Source organism: Neocloeon triangulifer, unplaced genomic scaffold (assembly GCF_031216515.1).
Source record: "Neocloeon triangulifer isolate White Clay Creek 2 clone unplaced genomic scaffold, ASM3121651v1 ptg000014l, whole genome shotgun sequence".
NCBI classification, from domain to species: Eukaryota; Metazoa; Arthropoda; class Insecta; order Ephemeroptera; family Baetidae; genus Neocloeon; species Neocloeon triangulifer.
In genome coordinates, this window is record NW_026775556.1 from 27,538,373 (window position 1) to 27,561,164 (window position 22,792).

The following is a 22,792-nucleotide window of genomic DNA, read 5'->3' on the forward strand; positions in this document are numbered from 1 at the left end:
TAATTGAGTAATTAGGTGAATCAAAGTGCAAGTGACTTGACGAGGAAACAGCACTTTTCCTGCATCTCATTTGAAAATCATCATTACTCAACGATCGGAGAAGGAGGTAAAATTATCACTCGGCTGACTGCATTTGAAAATTAGGTAATAGCAAATTGAATAAGAAGCGATTTCACTCGCTCGAGCGTGAGATAAACAGCTCGGCAGAGAGCGGATGAAATTATATTTTTTGCTGGTCGTTATCAGCAGCTAGGGATGCGGCTTGGCATTTTGCATTTTAATGAGCGCCGTTCACTTTTGAGATGAGAATGCTCGTTAATTTCAGCGACGGGCGCACCGAAATGAGTGAGATTTTTCCATTTAAATGGCGCAGATTGAGTAAAACCGTAGAAATATAGAAATTGTCCACTTAATTTTTGCATTGCGGTTGAAAGCTTCAGTTTTGAAACGCAGGCACTTAACTTTTATTAGATTAAAACTAAATTACGGTCAAGGCTCGTAAAAAACATAGTTTTGAAATTGTATGTGTCACTTACACATCGTAGCGACAAGATTTTTAAAGATGACTGTAAAAAAGGAAAGTGCCTAATGTTTAAATGTCAGTGAATAATTTAGAAACCATAAAGTTTAATGTGTGAATGAAATAAATTATAGAAGCCATTCTGATCATATTTTGTTTAAAAATAAAGTTCAATCGAATGAAGATGGATTAATAATTGACTGAGTGTTCGTTAACAATTAAATAATTTTATTGCATCATGAAAATAAAAATTTATGAAATTTTAAAATAAATGGCAAAATCTCTTAATTAAAATAATACAAAAAATTAATCGATTTTTTTCCAAATCTAAACGGAAATTCGTGCATTTTAGTTAATATTTTTTTGGTTTCTCGTTTAAAATAATTCAATTAGTGAAATTTGAACAATTTATTAAATTTATTATATCAGTTAAATGAAGAAAACACATTTTTGTACAAAATATTTTCTTCATTGACATGCATCGCTGCCTCCAGAGGCGTCAATTTAAATTCATTCTATAAAAAAAAACTTGAAACGGAAAGTATATAATATTCTCATGGTCATGGAGGACTATTAACCAGTACCGTCCAGAACCTTCTGTCAACAATAGATCGCAAACAAATACCACCGCAAATAACTATTGAAATTTTTACTTTTGTTCAAAATATTTTTTCCATTGAATAAGTGGTTCATGAATCACTATAGTTATATTAAAAAGGTTGAACAAATTACTAATTGCGTTTTCCTTCTCGTTTTTTAAGAAAATTAAAAAAAAAGATTAATTGTTTTTCACTTTTGTTTGACTTTTTAGTCATTTTTAAACCTTTGAAATTGCATTTTTTTTTTACATGGGAAAACTTAATTATTGTAGAAACAATTGCGTGATTATTTAATAGAATTTTACGGCTTATTAAACAACTCTCGATTTTCCTCCCCAATTATAGCCGATTATATATATTTTATTTTTAAATTTGCACAACGCGTTACAAAATCAAGTTGGCGTGAAACAAAGAAATTCTCCAACACCTCCGGGGTCAAACCGCAAGTCATTGTTCTCCAGGCGGCGGCGGCGGCGGCGAACCGGTGTCACTTTATCCGTTGGCCTTTCCTTCTTTCGAAAATTGCGCAAAACCGGAGGGAAAAATGAAAAACGCATCAGGCGGACGAAATGTGTGGCATTTATGAGCAGAGAGAAGTAGCAAAAGTCACCGACCGAACTCGGCGCCGCGATCAGAGTTTGTATGCCAAACACGGAGAAAGTGATGTCAGCCGGCGACAAATCCTGATTAGGCCGATTTTGGCCGCGAGAGTCGTCTTGAGAAGACACACGTGCACGCGAAATTGCTCGGTGCCCTTTTCCGACGAGCGATTGTTAACAACAACGAGCCTCTCTTGTGGGGAAATATTTAATTTGCTCGAGAGACGACGTGCGCAGTTGCGAAATTCCGATTGAATAAAAATAAATGAAAGGCAAATCCAATTTTAGTGATGAAAATTATTGTTGAAATGGTGAAGTTCACAGCCCCCTGCTGATTATTTCGTTATGCAACCTGCAAGACGTGTACCAAGATTAATTTGGCTAAACTTATTGATTTCAATTTTTAACCTTTTGTTTTATTTCGCTCTCATATGATTCGAAACTGAAGTTATAAAATTTAATTAAAATTTTAAAGGATATAGTTTCTTTTAAAATTAGTGCTGTTTTTAACCAGACTTAAAATGCTGTTATCTTTTTCCAACAATTTTTTTTCAGCTATGTTGAAATTAATAGAATAAAAAATAAAGTTAAGGCTCTAGAATATTGAATAAAAAATGAATATAAGTTCATTAAAAAAAATTATGAATATGTTTCAACCAAAATTAAAGTTTGTAACTAAAAAAAGGTGCTCTGTTAACCCAAATTCCAAATTTTAAATCACGCGTTAACTTGAATTAATTTTTAATTACCATTTAAGATTTGCAATTTTTTTTTTTTCCATTCACAATGTTCACAATGTTTACATGTTTCTTATACATAATTTGTGTCCAGTGTCCATATTTATTGAAAGGTCATTTACCTCTTCGAAAGGAATTCTCATATTATTGATTTACAACCTTTTTCTTGAAACTGACGAATCTGAAATCTCAGAGGGCAAAGCAATTAATGACTCATTTGTAATTTCCCTTTTACAACAGCATGAGGTGTGCAGGTCGTGAAGGTTTTCCACGTCGTCGCCCCGCGAGCGATCAAAAGTGGCACAAATTATACCAATGGAAATCAATTTTGTCAAATACAGCTCGACTAACTAACTCCTCTGGTAAGTGGGTTATCAAGAGAGGTGAAATTATCGCCGAAATCCGAGCACGCTTTAAAAAAATGTATATATTAATAATCGTTTCGAGGAAAGTGAAGAAAAAGAGTGTGTTTGGTAGAAAATTGTCGGAGGATTTCACTTTCAGAAAAGGCAACGACAGAGAAAGACGAGTAAACCGCAATCGAGAGAGAGAAAGAAAAAGGAACGCAAACAAGCGGAGAGCAGCAATTTATGGAAGAAGTAGAAATCCACGTCGTTTGTCAAAACTTCTTGAGTGTAATTCATAAGGCACTCGCCTGTCACTAGAAAGAGGACGGTTGGCTTAACTAATTGAATACAAAAATTTGCACAAGTGAAATGAAAGGAAAAAATTGAATTCATTGACATATTTTTTTTTTAAATCGAGGAAAGCAATTTTTATGCTTAATCTGGGCGAATTTAGAATTTAATGCTAAATCTGGAAGAAAAAATGTCAATTTCACGTAATTTGACAGAAAAATTTCTTAAACTAACCAAGGCTCTTCATTTACGGAGGTCATTTTTGTTCGAACTCCTCGTTCTGAAACCAGAATTGATAAAAAACCGTTCCGAAATGTATTTTTAAAAAATATATTTGACCGCAAATGATCGCAACGTTTTTGATCGCGATCGCAATCGAACGATTTTTCAATTTCATGATCGCGATCGCAATCGCAAAAATTTGAGATCGCGTCCATCCTTGAAAAAAATCGGGGATTTCGGAAAATATTTTAACGAATGTGGTTGATTTGTGTTTGAATTGCCAATGATTGTTATTGAAATATCGGATTCTACTTCTAATTATTGACTAATACACCCATTATATTTATCCCTCCATCAAAATAGCACATGGGAATCTATTAAAGAACCTTCTGCGATTGAATGTAAACTAAGATTTCTACGTAGCAAAAATAAGGACATTTCCACACAAAATTGAGATTCTTAAATTAATTTTTATAATGTTACGGTTTGCAAAACTGCATGGAATCGTAAAAAATGTTTGGAAATATTTCAATCCAATGATCTAATTTTTCAATAATAATTGCTTCCTTAGTCTGAACCAAAAGTAGAATTTTTCTTTTCAAATCTAAGACGTCGTACAGTTAAGAAAAAAAAATAATATTAAAAAAATATCGTTCCTGAAAACGTGGCGGTGAAGTTTCAACACATTTCAAGTTTTTAGCCTTTTTGACTATTTTATTAAAACCTTTTAAAAATAGTTTTAAGTGGTCAATAAGGAATTTGTTAAGATGACCTGTATCAATTTTAACTGAATAAAAATAACAACTAAATAATTTTTACCAAAGCCAAACACCATGTAATGAAATTTTTTGAAATCATAGGATATAATTTGTACAATTAAACAACAAAATTCTCACTGTTCTTTTGCAACTTTTGTAATTTTTCGCAATTGAAAAAATTTCCCTTCCATACTTGTTGACGCTGGAATGCGTGAAAAGTGTCGCGGTTTTGTCACACGTACGTCGGGATTGCTTTGCTCAACACCAAGTTGTTGATGTGTCACGTCTCATTCATTCATTTGCTTCATATTTGTTTGTTTCGCAGCGAATTAATGTTATTTGTTGCCTACCCGGTCAGGGTACGCGAGCGACGTCGACCGGCGCGACCGGCCGGCAAAAAGCGGGGCAACCTACTTGCGGCAGTGACGCCAGTTTGTTGGTCGCGATTGTGGGCACATCTACATATTATCGAGAGTATGAAATCCGTACAAATGGCAATAAATAGGCGCCACGCACTCGCGCGACCGACCGACCGACAACGCCCTTGTTGGAATGCCTTCTGCCAAATAACCTGCAAGAAAGACTTTCTAATTCTTCATGCACACATTCACGAGCTGCTCTTTTATTGCTCTATGCAAATCTCCCGCGAAGAAGAATATTATTAATTGATTTTTGCTGAGATTGCCATTCTCGGAAAAGAAGCACGGTTCACTTTTGCGGCCCAGAACGATGTTTTTCCCTCCCAATTTGAGAAGATTTTCTTTGAATTTCACTTTCGATTCTCAACGAGGAAAATAAGTCGGGGAATGTTTTGATTTTATTGCTCTTTCCTGCCATCTTCGGATGATCTCAACACAACAAAAGATAATATCCGTGGATTTCGGCGGTATTTTTTTTACGTATTACAATGTCTGTTGTTTTAAGGTATCAAACAGAAAAAATAATTAAATAGATATTGACCTTAATATATATTTTGCTTTTTTTTTTCAAAATTTAGAAGATGTGATGCTATTTTAAAATTGGAAATTGTTTGAATATTTCTTATAAAATTTTCTGATAAAATTAATTTTTTGTTATTTATTATCATTTATTTTAAAGACGATTTTTCTAAAGATCATTTCTCATGTTCATGTTGAAAAAAAAGTTGACGCCGAGAGGGAGACAAAAACGGCACCACTACAATTCCATTTCAAAATTAATTAATCCATATTATCAACAATCACTTTTTAATTCATTGGGCTGGTAAATAAATATAAAAGTAATGCATAATCATTTCAATTATAATTTAATTCAGATATTAAATGATAATTAAAAACGCACGATTTCCTCTTCTATTGGAAAAGAAGAGATAAGGTTTTTCCCTAGTTGATCGGACTTCAAATTAGGTGTCAATGTCCTCAAACAAATTCCTCTTCTACTTTTAATTGTTTTGTTTTCAAAATAATTAAAAGATGATTGATAATAAATTTAAACATTTGAAATTGATTATTCTTGACTAATCCAGTTTCAGGAAATTTTAAGGTTAAAAAAATGTCAAAGAGTCTTCACTAGTTTGACTAGTTCTCCAATTCATCGTTTCTCCTCAAATTGAAACTGTACGTAAAGCTGTAAAGTTATAAGCATTGGAAAACTTTAAAATTTGTAAAGAAAAAAAATAATCGCAACAGAAAGCTTATAAATATATTGAAACCATTTACAAATTGATATAGTCACAAAGTAAAATTCTTTCTCGTCGATTAGAATTTTATAACTTAATCTTCGCCAATCAAAATGAGAGGGAAAGAGCGAGCGCTGAAGAAAGATGAGTTTCGAGAAAAGAAATCAGAGAAAGACTCGGAGGAATATTCCAATCCCAATGCCATCGGAAGAAAGTGATGAAAAATGACGGCGGGAGACGGACAACAATTCGTCGCAAACGAGCAAAGCCGCGTGGCCGGGCCGTAATTAATCGATGCGTTTCTCACCTCTCCACTGAATTGAGGCTACAAAAATATCATATTCAGAAGACGAAGAAGTGAAATTTTATAACTTGAGGCGCGATTCACGCGACCGACTTAATGGCCTGCTGAGATGGTCACCGGCGCCGACGACGCTTTTCACTGGACAGGATAAACCCGCGCAAGTTCAAGGTAGCCTCCGCCTCCACTGCTGACCTTGCCCGTGACCCAATGACCCACAAAGCGTCCGCTTTGGCACGGCCAGAACATCTCGTTGTGAATGCAGATGAGCCGACACGAGAAATCGAGTCCTTCATTCTTCCGATACACTTCGCGCCCAAGACACTTCAAATGAAAGGTGTATATTTCATTTTGGGTACCTTTGAACAAATAAGAAAAAAGTTGATTCGAAGAAATGTAAAACAAAATAACTGCGTTCTCCAATACATTTTTTAACGAACCTTATTGATGATTTTTTTTCTACAATCAGAGAAATATTGTTCTTTCGCGAAGCAAAAGTTCAATACATAGATAAGAGGAAGTTAATAAAAAATTCTATCAATCGTAACAATACTTAATTTAAAAAAAAAAATCATAAATGTATCCCGTAAAAGAAAAACTAAATTTGTACCCAGTGGTCTGTCGCATTAAAAATATTATAGCATATTTGATACAATGATCTCCGAAGTAAAACTGATTAAAAAATCCAATATGATTAAAAGACGAAGTTTAAGTCCTAGAAATAACTCTGTTTGGATAACTACCGATTGAAAAGACACAGATTTGCATAATTAACGATTGCTTGAAAAAATAATCGAGAAATAGTCGTGTTTAGTCCTAGAAATAGTCCTGTTTGGATGGCCATCGATTGAAGAGTCTGATTGGCAAAATTCACGACTGCTTCCAAAAAATAGTCTAGAGATAGACGTGTTTAGTCCTAGAAATAGTCTTGTTTGGTGCATCAACGATTGAAAAGACAGATTTGCAAAATTCACGACTGCTTTCAAAAAATAATCGAGAGTTGGTAAGCTATTGATCCTGAAAGTCCTAGGCCAATTAAATTTAGTCAAAGATTTTGCAAATACTTAAAAAGCATGCTACCACTTTGTGATACATTGCTATAGCGTTGTAGCACAAAAAATGACATTGCTACAACATGCTAACACTTCGTGTAACCCTGTATTGAATATTCCACAGTATTCCTGATTATTCATCTTATTTTATAGCTTATGGCAACAATGTTCACGAATATTTGGGAATATCCAAAAATTTTATCTCTGATTTGGGATAGTCGTGGTTAGCCCTAGAAATAGACCTGATTGGATGGCTTCGATTGAAAAGACTGATTGGCAAATTTCACAATTGCTTCCAAAAATAGTCGAGAGTCGTTGTTATTCCATGAAATAGACCTCTTTGGATGGTCATCGATTGAACAGGCTGGTTTGTATAATTCATGACTGTTTGATACTTCACTTCGAAAATTAATCGATTGATCAATCTCATCTTCATGAATGAAAAGTATATTTTAGCCCACTGGATTAAAATTTTTACACCATAATCGTGCTTGTCACCAAATTTTTGAAGAAAATAATTTTGTTCTTTTTAAAAAATCCAAAATTTAAAACTTTATCAAAATTTATATGGAAATCCTATAAGAGAATTTTTTTTTTCTTTTTTATTGCAGTTGTGCCTATTTTTCAGAAACAATCCGTTGCAACAATGGGATGTTCATAGCACCAACAATACATCCACAGTTGAACTTCTTCTCCCACCAAGAAACTCAAATAACCCCATTCGTTTCGTTCAATAATGGCAGCAAATTGATAATTAATTTGTCGTTTAATTTTGGGCCACCCTCTATATTTTAATTTGATATAAACTACAATTTTTTTTCATCCTGTTTAATAAACGTCTGCTGAGGAAATATTATAATTATGATTTAGAATCAAATTTCGTTTCCCAACAATGACACGGATTAACTTTTCGAGCAACAATCAGAACTAAGAAAATTTGTGGCATTCATTAAATTGTGATTGTTGCGCGACTCTTTCAAACTACCTCTTGGAAGAATTCTGTCTCGTAGAATTATGTCCACGCCGTCTAACCATGAGGTGAGAATCTTCTTAATTATTTATAAAATCAGTATTACAATGTCAACTTTATATTTAGGCGAAAAATGCAGCCGGAGGAGGCTCGCAGAAGAAAAGTTCTTGTGCTGTTCGAGGAGGGGGTTGGAACCCATTCCACGCCGACTGCGCAAAACGAAGGCCAAGGATGACAAAGGAAGAGATCGTGGCTGAGTGGAGTCTCCTTAGCAAGGATGAGAAGAAGGTGTGGGGCGATAAGGCGACGAAGACCAAGAAGTCAAAGAAGAATAGGAAGCTGGTGGTGAAGCTGCCAAAACGGAGTTAGTTTGAGAGTGCAGAGGGCAGTCTTTGCTGTTTCGTTTTCCTCTACGGCAATTTCCTGGTGGCCCTTAACAAACTCTTGTTCTTTTATTTTTTAACTGTTCGGCTGGAAAAACTTAAAAATACATGTTTGAAATGAATTTGTAAATAGTTTTGATTTTCCTTTTATAGATCAATCTTTTTCAAACCTCATCGTTCCTTTCCTTTCATAAGTGACAACGAAGTTAAAAAAAAACTAAAATACAATTTTTAAATACAAATTTTATAATGTGAAAATCGCAGGTGAATTTTCCGTTGTAGTGAAATTTTCTCTTGAGAATGAAGTGCATGCAGTCCATCAGGCTTTGCAACTTTGAATTCCGCAGCCAACTGGCGAATCTGCTGTGACTGATTTTGAGAGCGCACTGACATTGAAATGGGTCCGATCTGGACCAGAATATTGTATTTATATATAAGTTTTATATTAATAAATTTAATACAAATTTTACAATCGAGGTAATTTTTATCTAAATTACACATAATAGTAGCAAATTTCCTTTTTTATTTTTAAATAAATACTCTACACTCTACATTTATATTGTTTTTTTAGTTTTTTTTTTTTTATCAGCAAATCTTGAGAATCACGATAAATCATTACTTTATTTTATATTTTAATCGATCACTCTTGATCACTGATGTTGCGAAGTTTTACATGCAAATTTAAAATTGCAAATAATTCGGACTGGAAAGAGAATTTCATGCATAGATTATGCAACAATGTCATGAAGAAAGAAGAGCGAAAAAAGCACCTTGCTTTTTAACTTTTTTTGCATCTCGTCAAGTGTAACGACGCTGAATAGAGTTTGGTCATTGCATTTTACAACAAATAAGTTTAAGGACTCCTTATTGACATAGTCAAATCAAGTCTTTACAACAATGATGATTAAATTTCCAATTGTCTTTCAACAATCGCAAAAATCTGTTTATATTGTTGTAAGGACTTGATTTGACTATGTTAATAAGAAGTCCTTAAGAGAAAACCCAATTTTTGGTGAAAACAGCAGCGAAATGAATGAGTCTGAAAAGCAGCACTCTCAACACATTTATAAATCTTCTGGAACTTGCAATTTTACATGCACATCATTAAGAAAAAAGTGAATTACGTTTTCATAAACTTTATATTTTTTCCATTTGGTCTTTTTTTGTGTGAATTATTTGGACGTATCCCAAAGTTTTCAATTTCCAGCTCAATTCGTCATCAATCAGGCAATGCAATTTTGCGATGCAATTATATTTATGCGGGTTTTTCCTCGTCCGACGCTAACGTCGCAATTCGCAGAATCGCTCTCAAACAGGAATGCATTAGCCGAGCAATATAATAGTAGTTTATAAACTGACATCGAGACTGGATCTGCCGCCGCCCCAGAAAAGTGCCAAGGACAAACGCCGTCGTACAAGATTGAAAATTCAAGAGTAAAGTTTCTGCTGCGTAGCTTCGCTCGAATTAAAAATGTGCAAAAAAAAAATAAACTCGAGGTTATATTGAAGAAGATATAAAACCTCGTTTGAATTTGGCAGGAAGCGAGTTGAAGAGAGAAATTGTTAAGGACGCGCGTCTGGCCGAGCTGCAATGAAAGTGTAATTTTTTTTCGTCAGAGCAGGATGCTTTTGCTGGCGAGAGAAGAGGCTCACGGATTTTCATTTCATTTGTTGTTATCTCTCCTCTCTTTCTCTCTGCGCCGGAGAAATTCTACTTCTTGGCCGTCGACGCGGGGATTAAAGTTCATCCGCGCGCGCGCGATTATGTGAAAGTGATCTCGCGTTGGGCGGATCCAGGATGCAGCGAGAGGGCGGTCACATACCTGCTGCGGTGATAAAGTAGTGTAATTACACGCCTAGCATTTGCATATTTGGGCTATTCGCAGGGCCGTTGGGGGCAGAGACGACTGCCTTCAGAAGGACGACCGGGCGCACCTGCAAAAGCGATTTGAGCTTCGGAGAAAAGAGAAGTCTTAAATTTCGGCACTCGATCGTTGCGCTCGCTGAATTTTTGGAGCCAATTTTAATTTAGCCACGCTGGGAAAAGAGATATTCAATGAATTAAAAAAATATAATTGAACGCTTATACTTTTCATTTTCATAGAAAATTTTATTTTCCTCCATTAGCTCATTGAAATAATTTAATTTGTATTGAAGAAGTATATTAATTGCTTTTTTTCAATAAAAATTTATTATTTATTTATCGACTCAACTGAGTTAGGAGCAAGACGATCACTGTAAAAAATGAAACAAATAATACACTTCTTTGAACTTTTTTTAAACCAAGGTTTTTAAAAAAAATTGCTTGATTTTCCTCTATTAATTACATAAGAAAATTAAATATAACGTGATAAAGAGTGAAATAGAAACCGGGCGAACCTCGTTGCAGAGAAAAAATGAAAAAATAAAGGACAACTGACCCCAAAGGCGAACTGCGGTCTGCTGGTACTTTAAAAACCTAGGGTTTTGTCGTGTCCCAACTAAAACTAAGTGGGAGGAATTAATAAAAATTAAAAAGAAAATTGGGAAAATTTAATTTTAATAAACAAAAATTGCAGAAATTAATCAAGCAAAAGAGTCAGTAAACAGCTTCATACTGTGATTTTTTCATTTTTTTTTTGCAAAAAGGTTCGCCCGGTTTCTATTTTCATGAAATCCACCTCGAGTGTTACCATTCAAGTGATAAAGAGTGTTAGTAATTTTGATTTTTTGAAAAAAATGATGATTCAATACAGTGTGGTTATTAAAAAGGCCGCAACTTTACAAAAATTTTGTTGCAAATTCTACAGATAATTTTATTTTTATTTTCTTATTTAAATAACCTTATTTGAATGATTTGTTAATATTAATTAAGGCCCAATTAAATTATTGCAAAATGCGGTAATCATTAATATCTTCTAATAATAAAATTCCCTCAATCATGTATGTCGAAAATAAATTACGTTTTAACATTAATATATCAATAAAGTTTATCAGCCTAGATTTATTTGTTTTAAAAAAAAGTATTTTTAAATGAAATGATAAAAAATGTAAATAATAAAAAAGCAAAATTTTATTACGCTCACAAAAAGTGTTAAAAAAGATAATATAATTAAAATTGTGATAATTCTTATTTTAAATTAAGCAAAAAAATACTTATATATTTATTAAATAACATTAAATAAATATTTATAATTTTATTTGTAAGAAACTTAAAGAATTGGTGTTTTGTGAAAATATTTATTCTTGCCAATATTTTGCAACTTGCAAACAGCACGACCTATTGGCAGCAATTTGAGCATTGGGAGAGAGCCCGGCGGGTTGCATAAGTAGCTTCGCACGCCGCTTATCATTATCAAGAATCAGGGGCCGATCGTCGCGGCGGCTCTTTAATCGGCAAAGCGACGATATGTTTTATGGCGTGCGAGAGTTGCTTCACCTTCTGGCGCGATCTGGGGCGGATGCGAGATAAATAGATAGATGCGTTTGGCAACCGAAAAGGCCCTTCTTTGTGTTTCTCTTTTATGGCCGCCCTTTAAAGATGCAAGGTGCAGCTCACTTGAGCCGCGTTACAACAACACACACACCACTGGAATATCAATTGCACTATTGCTGCATGTTTGCTCATTACCCTCACGATCGGCCGCGAGATGCGGCGGCGGCGACGCTAATTGTGCAGCCGACCCGGCAATTAATTTTGCTCGCTGCAGACGCCGGCCGGATTCTCTTTCACCGACTTGAGCCAGCACAGTCTCTTTTTAAACGTATCCGATCACGACCCTTGCGTTTCGTAAGTCGACTTTGTGCAACAAATCTTCTTCTCTGTGAGCAATTTAATTAACAAGGCATTGTTGATAAATTATTAACAAAAGGTTGGAATTTAAATCATTATTGAAAATTCCGACATCAGACACTGACATTTGGAAAAATTTATAAGCAAATATATGAAATTTTTCATTAGAATAGCACGTTTTTGAATAATTTTGTAAGAAAATATTTGAAGTGATTTTTTTTTTGTAATTACTCGAAGTTAAAATTTTTCACTAAAAAAAATTGGTCTTTTTTCAATATTAATGATTCCCGTTTGAGATAAAAAAAAATTTGAATAACATTATAAAATTATAATTTTATTTCATAATTTTCGATAGATTTTTTTATTGTAAAATATAATTTTAATTTTATTAAATTTTATTTAAAAATTTTTAAAAATTTATCATGGAATAAATATTTTTGTGTTTTTATTGCATTTTGTTATTTCAATAAACTAGTCTCGTCAGTTGTGCAAGTAATCTGTATAGAATTATATTCATTGAGATTGAACTGGGTTTCACGGTTAATAATAGTTTATAATTTAATCTTGAAAACTGAATTTAAAAATGAAGCATAAATATTTAAGAGAATGTTCTAAAATTTATATAATAATAATAAGAATTCAACCTGAATAAAACCAGTGAAAATTCATTCAAATCAACTTAATATCATCCCAATTGCGGTGACAAAACAAAAATATTGAATGGCTTGATGTAAAATGTTTGAGAAATATTTTTACAAATAAGAAATATCATTTTGAGAACTGATCAAAAAATGAAATATAATTTTTATTTAATACAAAAGTAGATACCTATATATTTTGTAATTATATATCTTTACTAACCAGAGTTATTCAGAGTCAATTTAAATTTAATTATTGTTTTGCTGCATTCTGAAGGAAGCATAAAAAAGCAGGAAAAGAATGCGTCTGGCCAATAATAATAGTCTCGTGCTCTCGACAGATTGCAATCATGAGGAAATGACCGTGGATTTGCTTCAAACAGTGACGCGAACAAGCAAAAAAGAGCAGCCGCAAATCGGAGAAATTTGCGTGTCCAGCGTTTAATATGCTTCCGGATGCAAAGTGGACAAACTGGCAGCAAAGGCCGCGGCAAACCAATGATATTGTTATGTATTTTCTGTTTGGCCAAGCATGAAACCAGTGCATGTAAGTAAGTATGTATTTTGGTTTAATCTTGCGAAAGTCAATTTAAGTGACGAGATCAAGTCGCAAAAGGGACAACGCCTTAAAAGGCCTTGCCCGGTGCAGAGAGATAATGAGAGCGGGACAAGGAGCATTCTTAATTATGGCCTTGCTCCATTTGGCCGCGCGGATGTTTCCCGCTTCCTTATTGGTGACATTTCGTTTTATTTTGGCACTGTCATTACGCATGCAAATGAACGCAAACATATCACCTTGCCGTGTCAATGAACAAAACACAAAAAAACTCATGAATACGCATATAATCGTGCCGTGCAGAATTTCAGCCTCCAAAAAATATTAATAAGCCACTTAAGCGTTCGATTTATGCTATTTATTTTTTATGCTGTCGAGCTGCTTTCTGATCCTGCATTCCTCTAGATTTTCATCACCAGCGACAAGTGACCTTAATCCCTCAAATGTTTCACTTAAGAGACCGTCAATTCAAGTATTTTTTTTTCATGAATCAAATTGTTAAATTAAAATCAACTCTAGAATTTTTTTTAAATTCACAAAAAACAGGAGTTTTTTTTTTCAAATTAATAAATTAGAGTGCAATTGTTCAATCTAAAACCAGACAATGTTTCAGAATTATAATTTAATTTTTCTTTCTCGGCGATGAATATATTAGTATTTAAAGTTTTGTAATTAAAATTTTAGATAAGAAAAAGTAATAATTTAATTTTTTAACGGCACTCAAAATGAAGAAAATTAAACATTATCAAAATTAAATTTAACATGAAAATAAAATTTAAGGGAGCTTTTCCTCATAGTAAAAATTGTTTTTATTCAAAAACAAAACGGCTCTACCGTTTCAGTCACGATCTGCGACCCTATTTCATGCGCAAGAAAAATACAAAAATTAGCAAATTGAAAAACACCAAATTTTAACATAAAAATTCAAAATCTTAAAAACTAACAAATGCAGCTACTGAATTTTTTGTATTTTTCTTGCTCATGAAATGGGGTCGCAGACCGTGACCAAAACCGCAAGAGCCGTTTCCTTTAATAGAAACAATTTTTACATCTAGGAAAAGCCCGGTCTCTTCATCTCCATGATCATCTTTTCAAGTGTCAATTTCTTCACACCAATAAAATACAAAAATTTAACTTTTAAATCAAAATTGAATAAAAAAATTTATTTCTATGAATAAAATTAAGTAAAAATTTTTTTTTATTTATAAGAGAAAATTATTCGAAAATTTATTACCTATAAATAAATTTTAGAACTAAGACGCCTGTGATGAAATAAACTCTGCTAAAAATATATCGTATTAAATTATCATTGCTGTTTATTCTACTTTATAATTTATAAATCTTTGTTTGCTCTTTCCTTTGTTATTTTTATGAGGAAAAAAAGCAATTAAAGGCAAACTATCCGTTAATGCAAATTGGGCCACTCGCTCGCCTCGCTCATAGTGGGGCGTTCATTTGAGGGCGCAGAAAAGAAATTTCATTGATTAATGAGACACGAGTCAAGTGCGAGCGACCAACAAGCGGTATGTGTGTGTGTGGGAGATAAACATATATCTGTCAGCAAAGCCGCAAAAGCTCAAGACAGGTAGCTGCTTTATGATATGTAACGGTGAAATTGGTCGCTCGCGCTGCAGCCTCGACCAAAGGAAGGTGGAGTTGACAGAATATGTAGAATAAAAAGAATAAAAAAAAATAATAAATTTCTCTCTTTGGTTATCAATGAAAATATAGAAGTCGACCAACCCGTTTTCTATGAAGTGCAGGAAAAATTGAGAGAAAAACGAGATTCTTGGCAGCGCTGCAGGGAAAGTCGGTTGGTGTTATTTATGGACGCGGCAGTGATTGCGCGCTGCTCGAATTTCGCATCCAATTGATCGAGAAAGATTCGCAATTTATTTGCACATCGATCGATTTGCTCAATCAGCACCTCCGATCGGGTGGTGCGCGTGATTGCAAAAGCGAAAAACCGACGATTCGGTGCCTCGTTTCATCTCTGCGCGTGTTAATTGATGAGAAAGAGATGAGCTGTTCATTCACGACTACAATTATACATTGGCAAAGTAGGTACGGTTCCATCCTAGAGTAACGACGAGCAGCGTGAACTCGCGGCGCGCGCGGGCATCGTCGCGGCGCAAGCAGGTGAAAGTTGCGCGCCCCCCTCCCGCTCAGGTAAAGGTCTAGCTAGGTAGTCAGGGAGAGCTTTGGCCGGGCCACTCTTCAGTCAGGATCATGAAGGGACGGGAGGCACATCTGGCGTTAGGCCTCTTGATTTTCTCAGTTGCCCTAGCTCACGGTAAGTTATCATTTTTCCTCAAAGTGCTTTTTTAGTCCTCTCAACAACAGCATTTCGATTCGCAATAGTTTGAAGTTTAAAAAAATTAATTAATTTTTTATTATCTTCAATGGTTAAATTTTGTTTCTTTATCAACAATTTTATTGAATTTTAAATAATTTTTATGCAGAGACTCAATGCGCCTTGAATAAATAAAATGTGAATGCACATCTTAATGTTAATTAAATTAAAATGCTTTCATAATTCTTGAGATTGTGACCGTGTGCATCCTGGGAACTTTAACGCATGCAACAGTCGCTTCGCTAATTACTCAAACCTTGGCTCTGCATTTCTTTTTCTTGTTCACAAAGGCGTGTTTCTATTTAAATATTTCAACCCCGAATAAGGAGAAATTTTTTGGTCGGAAGCTTTTAAATTTATGATCTTCATTTAGACCGGCGCGTGCTAATCGGAGCCCTCCCATCAGAGAAAATTAATTGATGAAAAAAAAATGCGCAAGTCGGTAGCAGCACCGTTAAAAAGAGGTCGAGGGCGTCTCTCGCTTCCTTTCTTTCTCGACGCCAATGTTCAAGAGCTGTTAATGCGAGATTTCACTAACTGCTTCAGTATTAATGTACCGAGAGTAAGTGCTCGGATGCTTACTTACTAGGACATTCGAGCAACTTTCAAAGCCTCGGGTTCACAGCCCCACGTCAATGAGCTTGCTTTTTTTTCCGAATGTGACATCGCGCCGGAGCCTAAATGCGAAACAATTAGCGTCGTTTTTTACGACGACGCCCGTTAATTAAGTTAACTGGCAATTATACATTTCTCGGTGTGGTGAGAAACTTCAATAGTAGCGCCGGTCTTGCGCAACGACTTCACACTTTCTGTTAATAATATATGAGAAATGCAGTCAGTGTTGCATAATGAAATTCAGTAAAGCGTGTAGAGAATTCCAGAACGATCATAATTTTCACCCACGCCTTTTAAACATGCACGCGCAGAACAACAAATTGAAACGAGCATTGCACCGCTGGGTAAAAATCGATCGAGTCACTTTCAATTTTAAGAAAGCGACCGGCAACGCTCGGGGTTATTTGTGCTTTCTCCTGAGCTGCAATTGAGGGCTATTTTCGAACAAAAGCAAACCAGTAAATTCTGCATTTTTTTATATTGTTTGTTGCAGTTAGCGCAGATGCGTCTGAAATTTTAAAAAGAATCCGTCGCCAGGACGACAGCAAGAAAGATGAAAACTTCGAGGTTGAGTTGTGCAAGGACAAGGACGCTGGCGAATGGTTCCGACTGACTGCCGGCGAGGGTGACAGCTGCCGTGATGTCATCCAGTGTACTAGCTCTGTACGTTTAACTTCTTTTTATTTTATTATTCAAATCAGGGCTAACGAAATTGATTAAATTTAAAGGGTCTGCAAGCCATCCGTTGTCCCGCTGGTCTGTATTTCGATATTGAGAAGCAGACTTGCGATTGGAAGGACGCGGTCAAGAACTGCAAGCTGAAGAGCAAGGAGAGGAAGGTCAAGCCTTTGCTCAACACCGACGAGCCCCTCTGCTCTGAAGGCTCTCTGGCCTGCGGTGATGGAGCTTGCATCGAGCGCGGCCTCTTCTGTAACGGAGAGAAGGACTGCAGCGACGGTTCTGATGAGAACTCTTGCGGTAATTATTTTCCAGCTCTACCGTTTGGACTTTTCTGATTTTTTTTTTCATTTTCAGACATTGACAATGATCCCAACCGCGCTCCTCCCTGCGACCCTGCCGTGTGCGTTCTTCCTGACTGCTTCTGCTCTGAGGACGGAACCTCCATTCCCGGAGACCTTCCTTCCAAGGACGTTCCTCAGATGATCGTCATCACCTTTGATGATGCCATCAACAACAACAACATCGAGTTGTACAAGGAGATGTTTGACACCGGCAAGAGGAAGAATCCCAACGGCTGCGACATCAAGGCCACTTACTTCGTTTCACACAAGTACTCAAACTACTCTGCCATCCAGGAAACTCACCGCAAGGGACACGAAATCGCCGTTCACTCCATCACGTAAGTTAACTTCAACCTTCTTGTAGATTCAGACTTTGATGGTTATCTGTGTGTGTTTGTTTGTTTTCAGCCACAACGATGACGAGCAGTTCTGGAGCAACGCCACCGTTGACGACTGGGCCAAGGAGATGGCTGGTATGCGTATCATCATCGAGAAGTTCGCCAACATGACTGACAACTCGGTCGTCGGCGTCAGGGCTCCCTACCTGCGTGTCGGAGGCAACAACCAGTTCACCATGATGGAGGAGCAGGCCTTCCTGTACGACAGCTCCATCACCGCTCCCCTGCACAACCCTCCCCTCTGGCCGTACACATTGTACTTCAGGATGCCCCACCGTTGTCACGGCAACCTGCAGAGTTGCCCGACCAGAAGTCACGCCGTCTGGGAGATGGTGATGAACGAGCTGGACCGCAGGGAAGACCCCAACTTTGATGACTACCTGCCAGGTTGCGCTATGGTGGACTCGTGCTCCAACATCCTGTCTGGTGACCAGTTCTACAACTTCCTCAATCACAACTTTGACCGCCATTACGAGCAGAACCGCGCCCCTCTGGGTCTCTACTTCCACGCCGCCTGGCTGAAGAACAACCCTGAGTATCTTGACGCCTTCCTCTACTGGGTGGACGAGACTCTGGCCAACCACAACGACGTTTACTTCGTCACTATGACCCAGGTCATCCAGTGGATGCAGAATCCCCGCACCGTTTCCGAGGTCAAGAACTTTGAGCCCTGGCGCGAAAAGTGTACCGTCGAGGGAAAGCCCCACTGCTGGGTGCCCAACGCCTGCAAGCTGACCAGCAAAGAGCTGCCCGGACAGACCGTCAACCTGCAGACCTGCGTCAGGTGCCCCAACAACTACCCTTGGGTCAACGACCCCACTGGAGACGGTTTCTTCTAAAGAGACAACCACGATGTGCCTAAATATTTAAAGATGTGAGAATATATAAAAAAAAAAAGTATTTTCGAATACTGAAAGGGTCGCCTGCGCATGGCTGATCGTTTCTGTTAATTATTTAAATGAAAAAGAAAGAATCCTCTTCTCATGCGCGGCCGACGCAGATCAAAATCATAATTTAAATGCGTTAGTAATTTAAATTCTCTGGAACTTAAAACACCGCCTGTGTAAGAAGGCTTTCGTATAAAATGGCAAATTCACAAAATTTCCAAGAAAAAGGCAAATATTTAAATGAGCAACAAAAACGACTAAATAAAAAGAGCTAATTGTAAGCAAGGACTGTTACGACAAACAACGAGTTCCATTACTAATTAATTGCTGTATAATTGTGAAACGAAGAAAAAGAAACATCTTGCCATTAATATTGTGTGTATGGGTATAAAGAATAATTTTAATACATAATTCAAGTCATCGACTTATTTTGTAAACCATCTCTTGTGATGAAATAAAAATAATTTCATGTATAAAACCCGCTTATGCTTTCCTCAATCAATTCCTTCCTCGCGCGCAAATAATTTACATCGCATGACATTTGGAAAATGAAAAACACCTTTCTCTCCCGTGTTATTCAGGAAGTTTTGCGCATCTGGGTCAAATAGGGCGTCTAGACTACATTAAAGGTCGCGGCTCTTTCTCTCGCGGCTGCTTTCATTGTGCGCGAAGAGTTGCTATCTATGATTCTGAATATTCAATAGGCTCTATTGTCAAGCTTTTTTCTGCCAACTTGCCTCTGACTAATCATAAAATCCAGTTTGGGTGGAGAAGGAAATAAAAAAGTTCGCCTCTGATGTAACACGCCGCGCAGATATATGCAAATTATTTGGCAAATCTAGATCTCCGGCGGATTGCCCCACATTATAATTACTCAAATTACCCGCGAGAGCGTTTAAAAATTAGTCGATCTACACCACGTACCGGCGCGTGATGAGGTTTATTGGCAAGCCGGCGCCGTTTCCGTGCTCTCTTTTCACTCGACGGTTTGTAGAGTAGCTGTCAATAAAATATCTCTCGGAGATAAAAGTCGACAATTGAAGGCTGTCTCAACACAAACAGGCGAAATTAAGGGCGTGTTTCATTACCAAGGCCGCTGCACGGCAAGTGATTCGCCCTGACCAGGTAAGGAAATTGTCACACTGATCTACAAACGAGAGACGACGAAACCTTCCAAGGCGTGCCAATTCGAGAGGCGCAAAAAGAGCATAGGGAAGCAGACCTCATTACCGCAATGACTTTCACTTTCAGTTCTCGACGCTACTTGAAAAAAATCGGCGTTGAGATAAACACACACTCGAGCTTGCACCCTTTATTACAATGTGCAGTTAAATATTCCTTTCCAGTAGAAAGTCCGAAGAATAACGACGCCTCTGCATTTGGAGAAAAGTTGTCATTGTGCGGAAAAAGTGCAATTTTATTTATCATACAGCCACTTCAAAATAACAAAAAATAATTCACTTTCTACGGAGAATTATGCTGCACCAACATGAGTGTTAATATTTTTCTTTTATTATTTCTAATTTATTTGGTGAGTCACTCTGCTTATTAGAGTTTTGCCGAAGGTTGTTCAATAAAGATCACTATACACAGGAAGCAAAAAAATTCGTGCGTCACCGAAAAACAAAAAAATATCAGTCTCGAGAAAATTCGGATTGGGTAACTAGAAAAACTACGCCGCCGAAAACAAGTCGGGTGACGCGTTGGGCGGAGATGATCGCGGCGGCGCCTTGAATAATTAAATGAGAAGACAACAAACAACAACAGCACTACTTTCCTGCTTTCGATTTCTCGTATATTCTCGGCAGCAGCGCCTCACCCTTTTGAAGAATGTGGCCGGCTCGCCCCGTGAGCATTTCTCCTCTATGTCACCTCTAGCTGGGCCGTTGCTCCTACGACTCGAAATGAACCCTGGGTAATAAATAAGCGCCGGCCGATGCCACCGCGGAGATAGTACATGATGCATTATGTACAAAATAATGCAGAGAAGATGTTTGTAATGCTGATGGAGAAGTTGCGAAGAGAAATTCCGCACAGCCGCTTCTCTCTCTCCGCGATCGAGCCAAGGGATCGTCGTCTCCAACGCGAAGGCGAAACTTGCATATTTATGATGCGCCACCTCAATAAAATTGGAGCCGGTCGATAATTTAAGTGCATACTTTAAACGGACAGATTCAATTTCTCATGTAGAAAGAAATCTCTGCACCACAGATTCTGGCAAAAGTCCAGATACTCCAGATAGAGATGTTAACATTATTTGCATTATTTTAGGTAATAAATTATTTAAAAATACTATGATTATTTATTATTTCTTTTAAGTGTGCGTTAAAAATTTCCAAAACAATTTGGTGAGGTGGTTAAAATTTTAAATAATTTGAACGAATAAATAAATAAATCACCTAAGTCGACTTCAGCTGCAGTGCCTCTTTTAAAAATCCACAGAAAAGCAATATTAAAATCTACTTTTTATATGAAAATTTTAAACCTATTCTTGATTAATCTGTTGATCTCCAAATTGGGAACATTTTCAGTCGTTGGGCTTAGAGAAAACTGAAAAGTTCATATTATAGACCCAAATTTTTACCTACTTAAGAAAAGTGTTACGCATTTTTTTCCACCTCTTAAGGACTCATCATTGGCTTAGTAAAATCAAGAATTTAAAACAATGGTGATGAAAATTTCCAATTTTCTTCCTAAAAAAAAAATAAAAAAATCTGTTTCTATTGTTGTGAGGACTTGATTTGACTATGTAAATAAGGAGTCTTCAAGTTGCACAAAATCGGCCAGGACATTATTATTAATTATTCTTCTCGGTCAATAAAAAAAATTTAATTTAATTATTATTGTTGCTTATTGCTTATTTGACGATACATCACATTGTTTACTTTCAAGTATTAATAACAATTTATTTGAAAAGAAATTAATTGGAAAAAAACGTCACCACCAATAGCAAGAATCTTGTAAAAACTAAATAATTAAACGAAAATTTAATATTATTAAATCTGTTAAAGCTCCTTGAATTTTGAACTCAACTGTATATTCTGACTCCTAACGTGTGTCATATTAAAAAAAAACCAGTGGTTCATTTTTTTTAATATTAGCAGTGGTGATGCCGTTTTGTTCAACAATTGATAATTTTTAATGCAATTGGACAAAAAAGTACAAAAATAATAGCCAAGGAATCAATTTAAAAAAAAAAATTAAATTCAAAATTAAAGTGTTCAATTATGGTCACTAAAAGAAGCAATTTTCACCAGCAAATTTCTCAACGTGAAACATAATTTGAGGTATAACTGCATAGGTTAAAAAGTGAGACCAATAAAATTACGCCACCGAAATCACCAATAAAAGCAACAACGCCGAATTTGAGCGTTCGTGCGCATAGGCGAAGTTAGAGCGGCCCTTTCGCATATAATTTAGCAAATTAGGCAGACCGGTGTCGGGAATAATGGCTTGTCTGGTGTGTGCAATCACAATTCACCGCGCGCGCGGACAGACATGTGCCCAACAGAGAGATACTCTCCTCGCTCTCGTGCACACAACCGACATCAAACGGGTTTCTTTTATAATTCTTAATTTACAAATTTTTGTGACCTTTTTACTTTTACTCTGATGTGATCGAGAACGGGTTCTTTAAACTCGTTTCTTTTCCACTAAATAAACCACGCGGTGTGCTGAGTCGAGCTGCCTGCCGCGTCGTACATACAAAAATACCGGCGACTCTCTCGCTCATATTCAGGGTACCAGGTCGCGACCTTATTTGGTCCAGAAGGGAAAATTCGTACTCGGGGAAAATCAATGTCCAAACAAAGATAGAATTTTAAACAAAAAAATTTTTTTTACTTAATTTAATATTTAATAAAGCCTTCTTCAGATACACTGAAAGTGGCCGAGTTTACAATAAAAGTACAAAACGAGCGCGTAACGGGATTTAAAAATCGAGACGCTGATATTGAAGGCAACTTTCCCTGAACTCTCCACCCTGAAGCACATCTGCAGGGGCCTGAATATTTTTACCCGACAAGAAAACAAAATTCGCCAGCAAGAGTTGATCAATCTGAACAAATCTGGCGCTCGTCCAAGGAAATTCAGAGAAGTCCTTGAATTTTACACCT

At 36.4% G+C, this 22,792-nt stretch overlaps 2 protein-coding genes across 2 annotated transcripts in view; one reads left to right on the top strand and one right to left on the bottom strand.

Annotated features, from left to right (window-relative positions):
* The window catches only part of LOC132200302 (tRNA (guanine-N(7)-)-methyltransferase non-catalytic subunit wdr4), a 34,354-nt gene that overhangs the window by 2,224 nt on the left and 9,338 nt on the right, over window positions 1-22,792 (bottom strand). The gene's annotated exons all lie outside the window — the stretch shown is intronic.
* LOC132200704 (chitin deacetylase 1) lies at window positions 15,563-19,155 on the top strand. Its single transcript, XM_059626373.1, has 5 exons — window positions 15,563-15,695; window positions 16,864-17,033; window positions 17,099-17,348; window positions 17,406-17,730; window positions 17,801-19,155. The coding sequence occupies exons 1-5, from the start codon at window positions 15,632-15,634 to the stop codon at window positions 18,627-18,629; spliced, it is 1,638 nt and encodes a 545-aa protein (XP_059482356.1). The 5' UTR covers window positions 15,563-15,631; the 3' UTR covers window positions 18,630-19,155.